The sequence below is a fragment of the Lagenorhynchus albirostris genome, chromosome 2 (assembly GCF_949774975.1).
Source record: "Lagenorhynchus albirostris chromosome 2, mLagAlb1.1, whole genome shotgun sequence".
In the NCBI taxonomy this organism is placed as follows: domain Eukaryota; kingdom Metazoa; phylum Chordata; class Mammalia; order Artiodactyla; family Delphinidae; genus Lagenorhynchus; species Lagenorhynchus albirostris.
The window spans coordinates 97,855,561-97,870,322 of record NC_083096.1 but is presented as its reverse complement, the minus strand read 5'-3'; the positions used below and the strand labels follow the sequence as shown (position 1 = coordinate 97,870,322).

The 14,762-nt window shown below is 38.4% G+C and overlaps 1 protein-coding gene across 6 annotated transcripts in view; it reads left to right on the top strand.

Annotated features, from left to right (window-relative positions):
* Nucleotides 1–14,762, top strand: part of CDC14A (cell division cycle 14A) — a 181,312-nt gene that overhangs the window by 146,791 nt on the left and 19,759 nt on the right. For 5 of the 6 annotated variants that reach the window (XM_060142450.1, XM_060142449.1, XM_060142451.1 and 2 more), the window contains 3 exons: nt 46–205; nt 11,396–11,511; nt 13,544–13,591. In XM_060142450.1, coding sequence (XP_059998433.1) covers nt 46–205; nt 11,396–11,511; nt 13,544–13,591 — 324 coding nt within the window. Of the gene's footprint in view, nt 1–45; nt 206–4,657; nt 5,060–11,395; nt 11,512–13,543; nt 13,592–14,762 lie in introns of those variants that run through there. The other variant, XM_060142453.1, reaches the window with a different exon arrangement.

Here is a 14,762-nt window from a genome sequence, read left to right as displayed (position 1 = left end):
CTCATTTATTTCAAAGATTATTTTGTTTTTTTCTCCTTTATACAGGAAACAGGCATCGTTGTGGGTCCAAGGAGACATTTTCCGATCCAAACTGAAAAATAGACCATCCAGTGAAGGAAGTATTAATAAAATTCTTTCTAGCTTGGATGATATGTCTATTGGTGGAAACTTATCTAAAATACAAAACGTGGAGAGATTTGGAGAGGTGAGTTTTTTCCAGGAAGATTTTCGTGTCTCCTTAAGACTAACGTTCTGCATTTCTTTGTTTCCCAATTGAACACATATAACATAGCCACATCTCTTCTCTGAATGCTGCAGTACTAAATTTTTAGGCATGGAGTCAACACCTATAAAGCAATAATAAAAGCAAAGAAAGCAATTATCCTTAAAAAGAAAAAAGCTGTAATTTAAAGAGTACAATTATAAAGGAGTCTACTCTGGTTTGGAAAATACTTACAAAAAAGAAATAGAAAAGCAAACTTTCTCTTTTAAAATGGAAATAGATATCAACAAGAAAAATCTTAATGGGACAGTTGGATATTATATACCACAAGTGGTACATTGAAGCCTCAAATTCATGATTTCTAAAGTAAGTCCAGAGTTGAAAACATAATCAGGGGCAACTTTTTTTTTTTTTTAAATTGAGACTCCATTATAAACAAACCACTTTAAACAATTGACATACATCGTCTGATTTAATCTCCATAACTACCTGGTGAGTTAGTCAATATTATCTCTATTTTATAATAAGGAAATTGAATATTAGAGAAGTTCTCAGTGTCAGAAACATGATTCAGTCCAGGTCTATCTGATTTCAAACCCATATTTTTTTCTATTATACTTGCTACCTCAATAAAAATGACAGTGATTCACTAAGAATTAAGATCATGGGCATTTTTGGAGGTAGAAGCAACCTTGAAATAATTTGTTCTAGTTTCCTCTCTTATGTGGATCAGAAACCCGGGTCGCACAAAATTTTTTACTTGCCCAAGTTTGCAGTGTTTTCAAGTAGTGGGGCCACCTTAAGAGCTGGTATTCTGACTCCTAGTTTAGCTCTGGTCTACCACAATATGCGTGAGGTGAAGCTAAGCACCTAGTTTATATTTATATTTTTATGTCACTAAAGGGGCAAAAAAGCTATTAAAATATTTAAGTAGCAAGTGTAGGTTTACATTCAATTAGGCAGTGACCCATTAGACATGGACAAGGACCTTGAACAAGCTTAGCCCTCAAGGATGGAAAGAATGCATCATAGCTCTGTTAGGTCAACAATTGGCATCCCAAACAGATTTTTTTTCACCAGGAAAGATAACAAGAGTGCTCGGAGATAGGGAGTGTTTTCTTCAAGAGGAAGGATGGGGACTGCTGGAGGAACTGAGTTTTCAACCCTGTGGTATGTTCTGCAGGACAGCCACTGATGAAGTGGCTAAGTTTACTGGTTTGAGTCATCTGTCCAGACCAAGCATAAATCTTATTAGCCAAGGTCGTGTTGATGTTCAGAGCCCTTGTAGACCTTTTCTTGTCTCTGTGTTATGGTTTGGCCTTTTCAAAGCAAACAAAAAGGATCTGGACTGACATTTTAATGAGATAATGTAGCTAAACAAGAACACTTTGTTGCTCTGGTCAGCATTTCCTCCCCAGGTTTGAGTTCAAGTAAATAAGGCTTTTGAGTTATGACCTCTGAAGAGACACATATGAAACCCATCCATCTATCTGAGAAATATATTTATCTTGCAGGAACATAATGCTTTTTATATCATAATCTGTATTAAATTAACATCTGGTATTTAGAACATTTCATTCTCATACTTTTTTAGATCCCAGTTTGTTGAACTTGAGACTGATTAACATTTATTTATCACTGGAAGGGTGATGAATGCAATATGATTGAAATTTAAAATAAGTCAGTTTGAAACATGAGCATATATTCAGATGTTGGCTGTTTTACCTCGTTCCTATTTCCCACCCCCCAAATTAATTACTTAGCTCTCATTCAGAAGTGCTATTATTTTTGAAATTAGAGGACAGAAATGAAAGAGTTCAGAAATACTAGAGAATGATGGTGTGGTTAAGATTGTAGACAGTGACATATCTATGGGTTTTGGACGACTTTATAGTTAGGTGATGCTTTGTGCAAGTACCTCTTCTGATTCTGAGCCTTTTTATTGCTATGCTTATCTGGTGCTGTCTCCATGAATATGGGGAGTTAGTTTACTCAAGTGAGTATAACAGAGTTAGTGATTCCTTTATCATTCTTGTGAATTCCAGTTGGGAAAATACGTCAAGAATGCTGCAAGGGTTTTAATGTTTCAAGTTCTATACCAATGTTCAGGATAGAAGCCCATGGAAATCCTGGATTTATTTAGTTTATATACAGAGAAAGTGCAAAAAGCCAGTGTTCTTCTAGAGGTAGTTTTTTTTTTTTTAAGTCAAAAGCAGAGATAGCAAATTAGTTTTTGATTTCTATGCCTATAGGAATTTTCCTGTGATTGGTTATTAGGAAGCTTGGGAAGCTCTGTAGTTACCTGATTTGGGGAGCTTGAATGTATAGTTTTTCAGTGCTTACGGGGTGGGTAAAAGGAAAATAATCAAAAGTACGAACCAGAATGATTCAGGCCATAGTAATGGAGTAGGTTGTGGCTGTAATGAATTCTCTTCGCCCACTTAGAGTTATGAGAAATCTTTTAAAAATAGAGGCTTTTCCTTTATTGAACCTGGTCTTCAGTGCTGGGCTAGGAACTATGAAATGTACACAGCCCATCCTGTGGGTCTGGAGGGGGCTCCCTGCTTCACGGCCCTGCCTTGCACTGTCCTTTTCCTCCATGGTCCTTACCTCGCCTTCCTTGCTGGGCAATACGCTTTGTAAGGATGGAGGCTTCTATCTGCCCTCATCATAAGTCTATTCCTAGCCCACAGGGCCTTCGTAAATATTACCTGAATGAGTGAAGGCTGACAGTTTCACAGAAAACAAACGAGAATACAGACATGAAACTGGTAATAATCCAAGCTATCCAAGGGTAGCATATGCTCAAATATAAAATAGTACCAGCAATAAGTGCTCATTTTGACATTGAGTGGCCTTAGGATCCATTCTGTATTGGGGTTATTAAAAAATGGCTTTAAATGGAATCGAATGCACTTTATTTAAAGTGCCAGATGTATAAGGAGTTAAATGAGGAGCTTACGGGGCAACAACAACCACCTAAATGGCACCTACTATGTGCCCGGCACTGTCCTAAGCACTTTATTACATGGATTAATTTTAGGCCCTAGAAGAGCTGTATGAAATAGGCACCTTTACAAGGTCCATTTCACAGATGACATAACTGAGGTAGAGGAAGTTAAGCTGCCTGCCCAAGATCACAAAGTACAGAGTGGAGTTGTCATTTGAATCCAGGCACTCTGGCTCCAGCGTTGGCCTCTGACCCTGAGGCCTCTCACTGTACTATGCTGCCTCTCCACTGGGTCCTCTTTGTGGCTCTAGTGCATTGCATACAGTCATTTTGGACATAACCTTAGCCAATGTGTCCTCATAAATTTCTCCTGGAACTGCAATTGCTTTTATCTTTTTCCTACTCTAGGGTGATAGTCCAGTATTAGCACACCAGTCAGTGTGTACTCTTGAGTTAGAGATATTAATTAGATACAGGTGCTGCTGACGTTTAGCCATGAGTTACCATGATTTATAAAATCCTTTGCCCATGAGCAGGGTACATCCTTAAAAAAATCTATGAAGTAAAAATTAAATCTCTAAGGCCCTACTTTTAAGCACCTTTCTTTCCACTCTTAGGCCCACTAAGGCATTCCAGGTCCAATCTGAAAGCCGCAGGAATCCACCAGAGGCTATCAGTAAGGGGAGTGACAGTACACAGATTCACCCTTTGAGGAGCTCACCCTGGCTATGCTGTGGAAGGGGTGCTGGTGTCTGTGTGTGGCCCGGGGTTGGAAGGCCAGGGAGTTGGTCATGAGGCAGTGGTCCAGGTGACGAGGTCTGAACCAGTGGCAGGGAAAAGGAAGAGGAGACGAATTTGGGGAGCTCTGATAAATCCAAACTTTTTATTGATCAGAAACAATTTATGAAGGTGACCTCTTTGCCTTTCTCCAACTTTTACATCTCATAGGTTTAACATCTGAGAGATGAAAAGAATTTTAGAGATGACCCAGTCATTTTTCCTTGCCAAATCATTTAAATCTGCTAAAAATTCCATTTTTGTCTTTTTCTTTCAGTCCTTAGACTTCTATTTTTACTTGTTTCTATTTCAAACTCTCCTTTTATGTCATTTTTCTATTATAACTCTTCCATCTTTATTCCATAGTGTGCTATATTTCATCTAAAATATCTTTTCTTAATGGCATACACAATGGCCTCCCTAGTAGTTTTCTCTGTTACCATTTTATTAATGGTAACATTAGTAAATAAATTTATTAATGTGTTGGTCAGTAATTTATCCAACTGAAATCTGTGGGCACAATTTAATTTATTTGATTTTGGTTTTCATCTTGTCTGCATATAGAGAACAACTGGTGGAATAAAATACATCTTCATATTTTATGCTATTTGTTCTTTAGCTAGACCATCACCTATAAATAACAATATCTTTAAAAATTCTCCTTCTTTATGTGTTTTAGTTGGCTCTATTTTCCTGTCTTTATGTAGGGCAGGCTTGTATCCAGAAGAAAACGCACTGATGCTCAGACCCTCCAGAGGGCGACAGGGTGTCTGAGAACAGACCCCCGTCCTTGGGGGAGCCAAGATATCAGGGTCTTCCCTGAACTAGGCTTCTTCACCATTGCCAGCAATCGTGTGGCTTTGTTTCAGGGGATCTGCTGCTTCCAGAGTAGCTGAGAGCAAGAGGGGGGCTACGCTGGGACTCTGGGGAAAGGGGCTGGAGCCCAAGAGCACACGGAGGCCTGGGTTAAATTCTCGGCATTTATCGTTTGTGACTTTGTTCATCGTTAGTCATCATGAGGAATGAATTTGGTATAAAGAATGCGGTATAACAGTACCTGATGAGAAACATCTTCAGACTGCCCTCGGTCCCCCAGTTCTTGGGATTGATTTATGCCTCATGACAAATGGAACTCTATTTTCTAATATACTTTTCCCCACGCAGGCGCTTGTGACCTAGTATATATTATAAGTGCCCTAATAAATACAGGGGTTGGTTATATTCCTGTCTGCGTGACTTATTCAGGATCCCAGGAGACCAAAGTCCTCTTCTATATAGTTTTTTTTCTTTTTATAAAAATATTTTTTATTGAAGTATAGTTGATTTACAATGTTGTGTTAATTTCTGCTGTACAGAAAAGTGATTCAGTTATATATATATATATATATATATACACATTCTTTTTTTAATATTCTTTTCTATTATGGTTTATCATAGGATATTGAATATAGTTCCCTGTGCTATACAGTAGGACCTCGTTGTTTATCCATTCTATATATAAAAGCTTGCATCTGCTAACCCCAACTTCCCATTCCATCCCTCCCCAACCCCCTCTCACTTGGCAACCACCAGTCTGTTCTCTATGTCTGTGAGTCTGTTTCTATTTCATAGATAGGTTCATTTGTGTCACATTTTAGATTCCACACATAAGTGATATCATATGGTATTTGTCTTTCTCTTTCTGACTTCATTTAGTGTGATAAGCTCTAGTTGCATCCATGTTGCTGCAAATGGCATTATTTTGTTCTTTTTTTATGACTGAGTAGTATTCCATTGTATATATGTACCACATTTTCTTTATTCATTCATCTGTTGATGGACATCTAGGTTGTTTCCATGTCTTAGCTATTGTGAATAGTGCTACTGTGAACATAGGGGTGCATGTATCTTTTTGAATTATAGTTTTGTTGATATATGCCCAGGAGTGGGCTCGCTGGATCATATGGTAATTCTATTTTTAGTTTTCTGAGGAACCTCCATACTGTTTTCCACCGTGGCTGCACCAACTTACATTCCCACCAACAGTGTAGGAGGGTTCCCTTTTCTCCACATCCTCTCTAGCATTTGTTATTTGTAGACTTTTTAATGATGGCCATTCTGACCAGTGTGAGGTGGAACCTCATTGTAGTTTTGATTTGCATTTCTCTAATAATTAGTGATGTTGAGCACCTTTTCCTGTGCCTATTGGCCATCTGTATTTCTTCTTTGGAGAAATGTGTATTTAGGTCTTCTGCCCATTTTTCGATTGGGTTGTTTGTTTTTTTGTTGTTGAGTTGTATGAGCTGTGTATTTTGGAAATTAAGCCCATGTTGGTTCATCATTTGCAAATGTTTTCTCCCATTCTGTAGGTTGTCTTTTCTTTTTATGGTTTCCTTTGCTGTGCAAAAGCTTGTAAGTTTGATTAGGTCCCACTTGTTTATTTTTGTTTTTATTTCTGTTGCCTTGGGAGACTGATCTAAGAAAACATTGGTATGATTTCTGTCAGAGAATGTTTTGCCTGTGGTCTTTTCTAGGAGTTTTATGGTGCCCTGTCTTATGTTTAAGTCTTTAAGCCATTTTGAGTTTATTTTTGTGTGTGGTGAGAGGGTGTGTTCATTGATTTACATGCGGCTATCCAACTTTTCCAACACCACTTGCTGAAGAGACTGTCTCTTTCCCATTGTATATTCTTGCCTCCTTTGTCAAAGGTTAATTGACCATAGGTGTGTGGGGCTTTTTGTTTCTTAATTTTGTAATTTAAATGTGTTTTGAATAACATTGTATATAACTATTTTTGTCAAGAGTTTGAAGGCTGTTAATCATTTACTAAGAATTTTATAACTCATATATTTTATATTCTTAGTCCTAAAAATGGCTAAAACTTCTTACAGTAGCCACAGAAATAAAATATAGGGAGATAGGTTGAGACAAAAAAACCCATGATTTATATTTTAGCAGATATTCTTCAGACCTGTACTGTGTGTCCAGATCTTTTCCCCTCCCTCCTCCTTCCCCAGGTCCTGAGTTCCAGGCAGTTTCTCCTACCTTAATCCAATCTGTCCTCTCTCACCAGACCACTGCTGTGCCCCCCGCCCCCAGTCTTGATCTCTCTGAGTTATTCTCCTCACATTAATCAACTGGGAGGAAATATTTACAACACATTCAAATGAAAGTTTTTTTTATTTTAATGTAAAGAGCTCTTAAGAAATCAATGTGCGGCTTCCCTGGTGGCTCAGTGGTTAAGAATCCACCTACCAATGCAGGGGACATGGGTTTGAGCCCTGGTCCGGGAAGATCCCACATGCCGTGGAGCAAGTAAGCCCGTGTGCCACAACTACTGAGCTTGTGCTCTAGAGCCCACGAGCCACAACTACTGAGCCCACATGCCGAGAGCCTGTGCTCCACAAGAGAAGCTACCGCAATGAGAAGACCGCGCACCACAACGAAGAGTAGCCCCTGCTTGCCTCAACTAGAGAAAGCCCGTGCACGGCAATGAAGACCCAATGCACCCAAAAATAAAGAAAGAAAATAAATAAATTTATAAAAAAAAACAATGTGAAAACTCCATGTACACAAATAAAACAAAATGGGGGCCCTTATGGTTGGTAAATATAAAAAAATGTGCTACTTCTCTAGGAATGAAAGAAACACAGATGCTATTTATGCCTATCAACTTGTATGAGATTAAAGAAATGTATGCAGTATTAGCAAGGGTTTGGGGATTAAAAAGCTCTTAAACATTGCTAGTTGGAGTTTAAAATGGTGTAGCCTTTCTGGAGGGCGGTTTGATAACATGTAGCAGGAGACTTTAATCTAGCAATTCCACTTCTATGCATTTATCTTAAGGCAATAATAATAGGACAGTGCTCAGAAACCATGTGTTTATAGAAGGATGTTTGTTGGAACTGTTTATAGTGATGAAAGACAGCAAACAGCCTGACTTAGGGCAAAATATATAAAATTTGATACATCTCAACAATGGAATTTTATGGAGCAATAAAACATGATAATGTAGAAGATTTTTAAAATTTACCCTGAAACACTTCTGTAGTATATTTAAGTGAAAAAGTAGGTTACAAAGCAGCATGTATAATTCAACCTCCTTTTGAGAGGAAGAAATGTGTTGGTGGGGTATGTATAGATAGCACAGGGGAAAGTCTGGAAGACTATATGACAGAATGCTAATGTGTTTTACTTTGATGGTAAGTATGTAGGTGGCTTTAATATTTTTTTTTATCTCTTTTCTGTAGTTTGTTGTTACCTATGACAAACAAGTATTATATGGTAAAATATATATATTTTTTCTTTGGAAAAGACATGGTTTCCTTCTCCAGAGGTTGAGAGCTGGGACTTAATATATAATGTTTTCATTTTCTTTGAGAGCCAGTGTACCTAAGTAAACTCCTTAAGGAGCTTAAGAAAAAATATATTAATTCTGGGTAGTTAGGTACGTGGCTGGCTGTTACATCATTTTGTTGTTTTCTACGTGTTTGAAATGTATTATAATTTAAAATTTTTTCACCTTTAAGATTTACAATAAAGTGGGAGAAATAAACACATGTAAAGTAACTATAATATAAATATACTGTTACTTTCTTTAACTGTATATTTTAAAATTAATTTTTATTTTAGAAAATAATATATGACCGCAGTTTTAGAAATAGCAAAAGTATTGAATTCTAATAAAAAATCAGTTCCCTATCCCACCTTTCTGTATCCCCAGACCCATTCTCAAACGGGAGAAACGTGTAAGCAAATTAACTGCCAAATTTCTAAATATCTTTTTTTGCGGTATGCGGGCCTCTCACTGTTGTGGCCTCTCCCGCTGCGGAGCACAGGCTCTGGATTCGCAGGCTCAGCGGCCATGGCTCACGGGCTTAGCCGCTCCGCGGCATGTGGGATCTTCCCGGACGGGGGCACAAACCCGTGTCCCCTGCATTGGCAGGCAGACTCTCAACCACTGCGCCACCAGGGAAGCCCTAAATATCTTGCTATAATGCTACTTTTAAAAGCTTATCAATTTCGGACATTTTTCTATTGCCTCCTGGTTATGGTAGATAGGATTAGTTCTCCTACCTTGCTATCACCTCTACTTCCCCTAGCTTCCCAATATAGCTATATTATAATTTTTGGTTAAACCCAAATAACGTATACATTATTACAAATATTGCTCACTGTTGAGCTTAGTAGCCCACTATGACTGATTTCTTTGTTGAAGCTCCTTTTTTCCCCCTAGAGTTATTTGCTCTTTTTATTCGTGTAGTTTTCTACATATCTGGGATTATTCGTGTAGTTTTCTACATATCTGGGAAAAGAGAATGCTACTCTCCCCTCCTCCCCAAATTGTGCCAAGCAATTAAAATTTTTTTCAAAATCTCAACACAGCAAAAAAATCTTACCAAGTCCGTTGTTTTCCTGAAGACACTTCTGCCTTCCAACCTGAACTAATTGTTCTACAGCCCAAATATAGAGTTCTGACCCAAGGCCTTCTCTTCACACTTCTCAGTTGGATCCCTAATTTTCCTGGATCTCATGTTGTCTTCTTTCCTTCTCTTGAAGCATATCCTATAATAGTTTTCGCAGAAAGATTGTCAGAGAGGTAAATTTTTGTACTTTTATTCTACTTTTACACTTGACAGATAGGTTGAATATTGCAATTTCAAGTTGAGAATTACTTTTCCTTAGAATTTTGAAGGCATTTTAGAGCTGAGAACGCAAAGATCCTCCTAGTTGAATAGACAAACATGCTTTCCTGGCTTTCTCACTAAGGCACTCATTAGACAGTGAAACGGATTGTGGTGTGGATCCGGTCCGACCTTCAAGAAGCTCTCCTTGCCAACCTTATGAAGGCTTATATACTTCTTGAGACCCCCTCATATTTTGGAGCCTCTTGGCTATGTGCTTGTCCTTCTGTCAGGCACACGTAACTGCGACCAACCCAGCACGTTGGGTGCTAGATGAAGCTAAGCTCAGCTTCTCAGGTGTTACTATCCTGCTTGCAAGCCTAGCCTTCAGGCGTGCCTGATTTCTGTTCCTACAGGCTTCCTTGGGTGGTAGTAGATTTCCCCCCACTGGGATTGTATGGACAAAGATGAATGATATAATTGATTCCTCGGGACTTTATAGGTGGGCATCTCTTAATAACTCTAAGAGAACGCCTGACTTTGGGGTTCCACGATCCTGTGACTGTTAGATCGGAGTTCTTTGCCGGCATGGCCCTTCCTGTGACCTTGGCTTGGCTTGCTTCACTTGTACTCATTCTTTAAGACTCAGCTAAGGGATTGTCTCCTCTGGGAAGCGTTCATCTTCATTTCTTTTTCTTTCCTATTAGCTGTGTATTTTGTATGTCTTTTATTTTTTTTTAAATCAGAGCTGTAGTGGTGAGGTGTGGTCTTTTTACCCAGGACATGCCTACTGAGCCCCAGATGAATCCATGGACCCCAAAATAGATGGCAAGGAACAAAAAAGTGTTTTGATTCAGGAATGGCTGTCAAAAATGACTAAAAGGTCACTGAGGGAAGTGCGTTTTTGTACATTCTTCATCAAATAAGACTTCTGGCTTTAAAGAAGAGAGGAGACTCTTACTGCTAGAAATGATCTTAGCAAATTCAAACCTTTTGATTTATTTTCAGGTGAGGAAAAATACAATCTTTATGGTGGAATGTTAGTGTGCCGTGGCATATATTTTAGAAAGAACATTGTATCTGAGGACAAAATCAGTTTTAAAATCATAGCTCTGTCATGAAGAGTTTAGGGGAGCTTAGGCAATAGTCTTATCTTCCACAAGCACCTCTTTTTTCATCTTTAAATTAAGGGTAATGGTGCCCTCCCCACCACCGCTCCCTGGGTTGTGAGAATTAAATGTGACCTGGTATGCAAAAAAGACCTGGTGTGGTACTTATATATATTTTTCCAACTATAAGACTTGGTTCAGCAGGAAACACACTTTCCCAGTCTAGTAAGCTTGGAAAAATCTTGAGTTCTTTTAATAGTGTTAAATGATGTTAATAAGTTACTGTATAGATATCCTAAATTGTTTTATCTTTCACTTATGTAAACAAGCTATGGAATTTGCAGTGATGGGTGCTGGTAGCTACTGGAAAAATATTTGTACTGTATCTATTGAGCCAACCTATGTCTAAGCTATATTCAAAAGCATAATTTTGTCTGCAAGAACGTCTCCATGGTTGTGGTCCGTTGTAACAGAGCTCCTTTTAATAAATTCTACCACATCCATACCCATGCTTCTTTGATTTGGAATTCGACCAGTATATTTAATTGGTGATTAGTCCAGCGTTCTTTAGTATATATGTGGCCAATGCTGAATTCATAGTGCGTTAAAACTATTTAAGATAATCTGTATAAAACATATCCATATACCGAGATAATCTATAAACTGTTAAGAAATCTATATAAAGTAGAACTACTCGTAATGACCTTTCTGTGGAACATGAATTTTTTTCCAGAATAATTTAGAAGAGGATGAAGATGTGGAAATGAAAAATAATATAACCCAGGGAGACAAACTACGTGCCTTAAAAAGTCAGAGACAGCCACGCTCCTCACCATCGTGTGCATTTAGGTAGATCTGTTTGAAACTTTTAAATTTATATTGTACCTCCATTTGTGGATAGAATATTTAATCTTCTCTTTTGAATATCATTCTACAAGTACTATGTTTACCTCTCATTTTTTGGTTTATTACTATTTTGTGTCATTTTTTAAATTATTTTATCACTGCGGGGAGTAGCTAAATTTTAGAAGCTTATTGAAAGCAGCTGCTGCATCTTAATCTCTGGAATTCCACCTTAAACTGCTAAGCAGTTGGTTGTCTTTGGGACTCTTCAAAATTCCACTTGGAATGGACTCTTCTCCTGTGAATGGGTTTCCTGTCCTATGGTGAATTCTCAGAGATGTGCCAAGCATTTGTATTTAATCTAGAGTGTGCAGATAAGTATAGTATGCCAAGCTTTTGTTATATCCTAACTCCTTAGCCTTACTTTCTATTTTTGAGAATTGAATAAGCAATTCTTGCCTGTAAAGTTATAAACCATCTTGGTTTGGAGGTCTGAAATTACTCATCAGAATCAATTGATGGGACTTAACTTCTGACCACAACCTTTGAAATCTTCTGATAATTCAGATTAAGTGAAAAAAAAAGACTTCAGAATCAGTGTAGGTACAAAAATCTGTAAATATCAAGATTCTTTATTGTAATATAAGGAATGGCAAGTCCACAAATGAATATAACCAGAAGTGGCTACTTTCCTTTGATTTTTAAGTGAGAGAAATGCATAGCAAGAGAGATGTTTTGCTACTGTGATAAATGTCAAACAGACTCCTCACAGGGAATTTAGTTTCATGTATTATCTGGGAGGATTATAACACTTAAGTCAGGTTGGGTCTGGTCATACCATTATCTGTGCCTTGGGTACTGGTTTCCTGCCCTGAAAAATGAAGGTTCGTATAGCTCAAAGTTGAGGTGATTGTTTTCTATAGTAAAATGGAAAGGTGGGATAGCAAGTTTGGTACTTAGTAATAATCACCAACTACCACTAGGAAGTTGAGGAAATGTACCATTTACTGAGCAGCTGCTATGGGCCAGGAATCTTGTTAGGTGCCTAGTTTGGACATGAGGATTAACCGAGTTAACACAAAAGGTGTGCACCATTACCCACATTTGTGTTGGTTGCTTGAGGTCAGAGAGGTTAAATCACTCCCTAGCTGTTATTCAAACCCAGCACTGTTCAAAGTTCATGCTCTTTTCACTATATATATTGTCTAAGTCAGTGGAAGTTTCTTCAAGATCAGTTTACATTACCAATTTTTTTTTTTTTTTTTTGCGGTACGTGGGCCTCTCACTGTTGTGGCCTCTCCTGTTGCGGAGCACAGTCTCCGGACGCGCAGGCTCAGCGGCCATGGCTCACGGGCCCAGCCACTCCATGGCATGTGGGATCTTCCCGGACTGGGACACGAACCCACGTCCCCTGCATCGGCAGGCGGACTCTCAACCACTGCACCACCAGGGAAGCCCACCAATATTTTTTTTTTTTTATTCACCATTTTTTGTTTGAAACTCTAAGAAATTGCATCATATTGATTAAAATTAACTTCAAGCAGATTTATGTTTGATTTTTAAGAAATCATAGGGGGAGGAAAGGGTAAGTTGGGGTGTAACTTGACAAATAAAAAGGCGAAAGAAGCCAGAGAATCTTCACTACACAAAACTTTTGAAGGTTCGTTCCAACATGGTGTTTTTCTTTTTCTTTTTATCCTCAGAAATATTCTCATTTTTTGGAATTTAGTTTTTCTTAAAAGCATCATGGCACCATGATCAAACATTTTTAACCTGAGTAGATGCAATACCACCTTCTGATGAAAAAGCATTTTGCTGTAAATGAAATTCAAGAGGAAACAAAATGACTAAAATAGATTTCCTGCTGATTCTAGGATTTATTTTATGAAGTGAATAAATACTAATATCCATTTGCAAGGTTTATCCCTCTTGCCCGTTTAATAATTTTGCTGGTCTGACTCCAGATGATGTGACTTTTGGTCTTGGCTTAAATGTGTGACCCTGGTGTTGTGTGAACATTTGTCTTTGGTTTCTGTAGGTTGGAGGATATGAAAGGGCATCCAAGAGCAGTGTCCCAGCCTTCCAGGTACTGTCAACCAGGTTGAATTTCCAGTAGCTTATAAACAAATGCTACCCTTTAGATACATTTCCCAACCCTTAAGCCCATAGAAATAAACTGCCCACAGCTTTTCACTTTTAAAATTCCTTCCTTTCTGTTCTAGATTGTTACAATATGCTTTGTATTTAATGCTCACCCTGCAAAAATGTTATTTTCCTGAGGTGTCTACAGGGCCGTATGGCTGTGGGAATGATGCCAATGTACTTGGTGTGCCCAGTGCATGGTGGGATCTCTAATAAACTACAGTGGCTCTGCAACATGCCTTTCAAGCCAGTGATAGATTTTGCCTTGAATTTTTAACATTTCTGTTATTCTTCTTTCCTCCTATTTTTGCATGTATTTGTTCCCTTCCTTTGTTTTCTAGTTTTATTTCCTCCCCTATTCTCCATTTGAGGAGGAAACATTAGTGTTTTTCTCTGGAAAAATGTTCCCTGAACACTCCCTGGTGGTCTAAGTGATATCAGGATCAAGGGTAGGTCTTAGTGAGGGCTGTAGAAATGTTTGCCCAAAACTGTCATCAACAGATGGGGAAAAAAAGCTGAGTCATTCCTCAGCTCTGTTCTTATTCAGCTCTAGGTTTTAGGGTTGTTTAGTGAGGGCAGCTCTGAGATGGCCCAGACTTCTCCAGAAGCTTGAGCTGCTTCCTTGTACAACTTTTCCTGTTCTTGATTTAGAGGCAAACCATGTTGTAAGCTGCTGTTTGGAGGGAAGATGATGAAGAAAAGAGTCTACAAGTAAATCAGCTTTTCTATAGCAGATAGGAAAACAGGGTCCAGCTACATCAAAAGATTTATCCAGGACAAAACACATTTGGTATTAAAACCATGACTGGGCCCTGGTAGTCCAGATTTGAGTCACTTTTCCCTTTTTGTTCACTCAGCAAATATTTCCTGAACACCTACTCTGAGTCTGGCACTGTGCTAGTCTGGGAATTGAAATGAGAAGCAGTTCTTTGCTCGTAATGGAGCTAATTTCGAGGGAAGTAGACAATATTAGACAATGAAATGTGGTACAAGAGCTGTGATTTACTATGAGAATATATGATGAAACTTGATGCTTACCCCGCCTGGGAATTCAGTGAAGGCTTGCTGTAAGAGGTAACAGCTGATTGGACCATTAAAGGATAAGCAATGGGAGT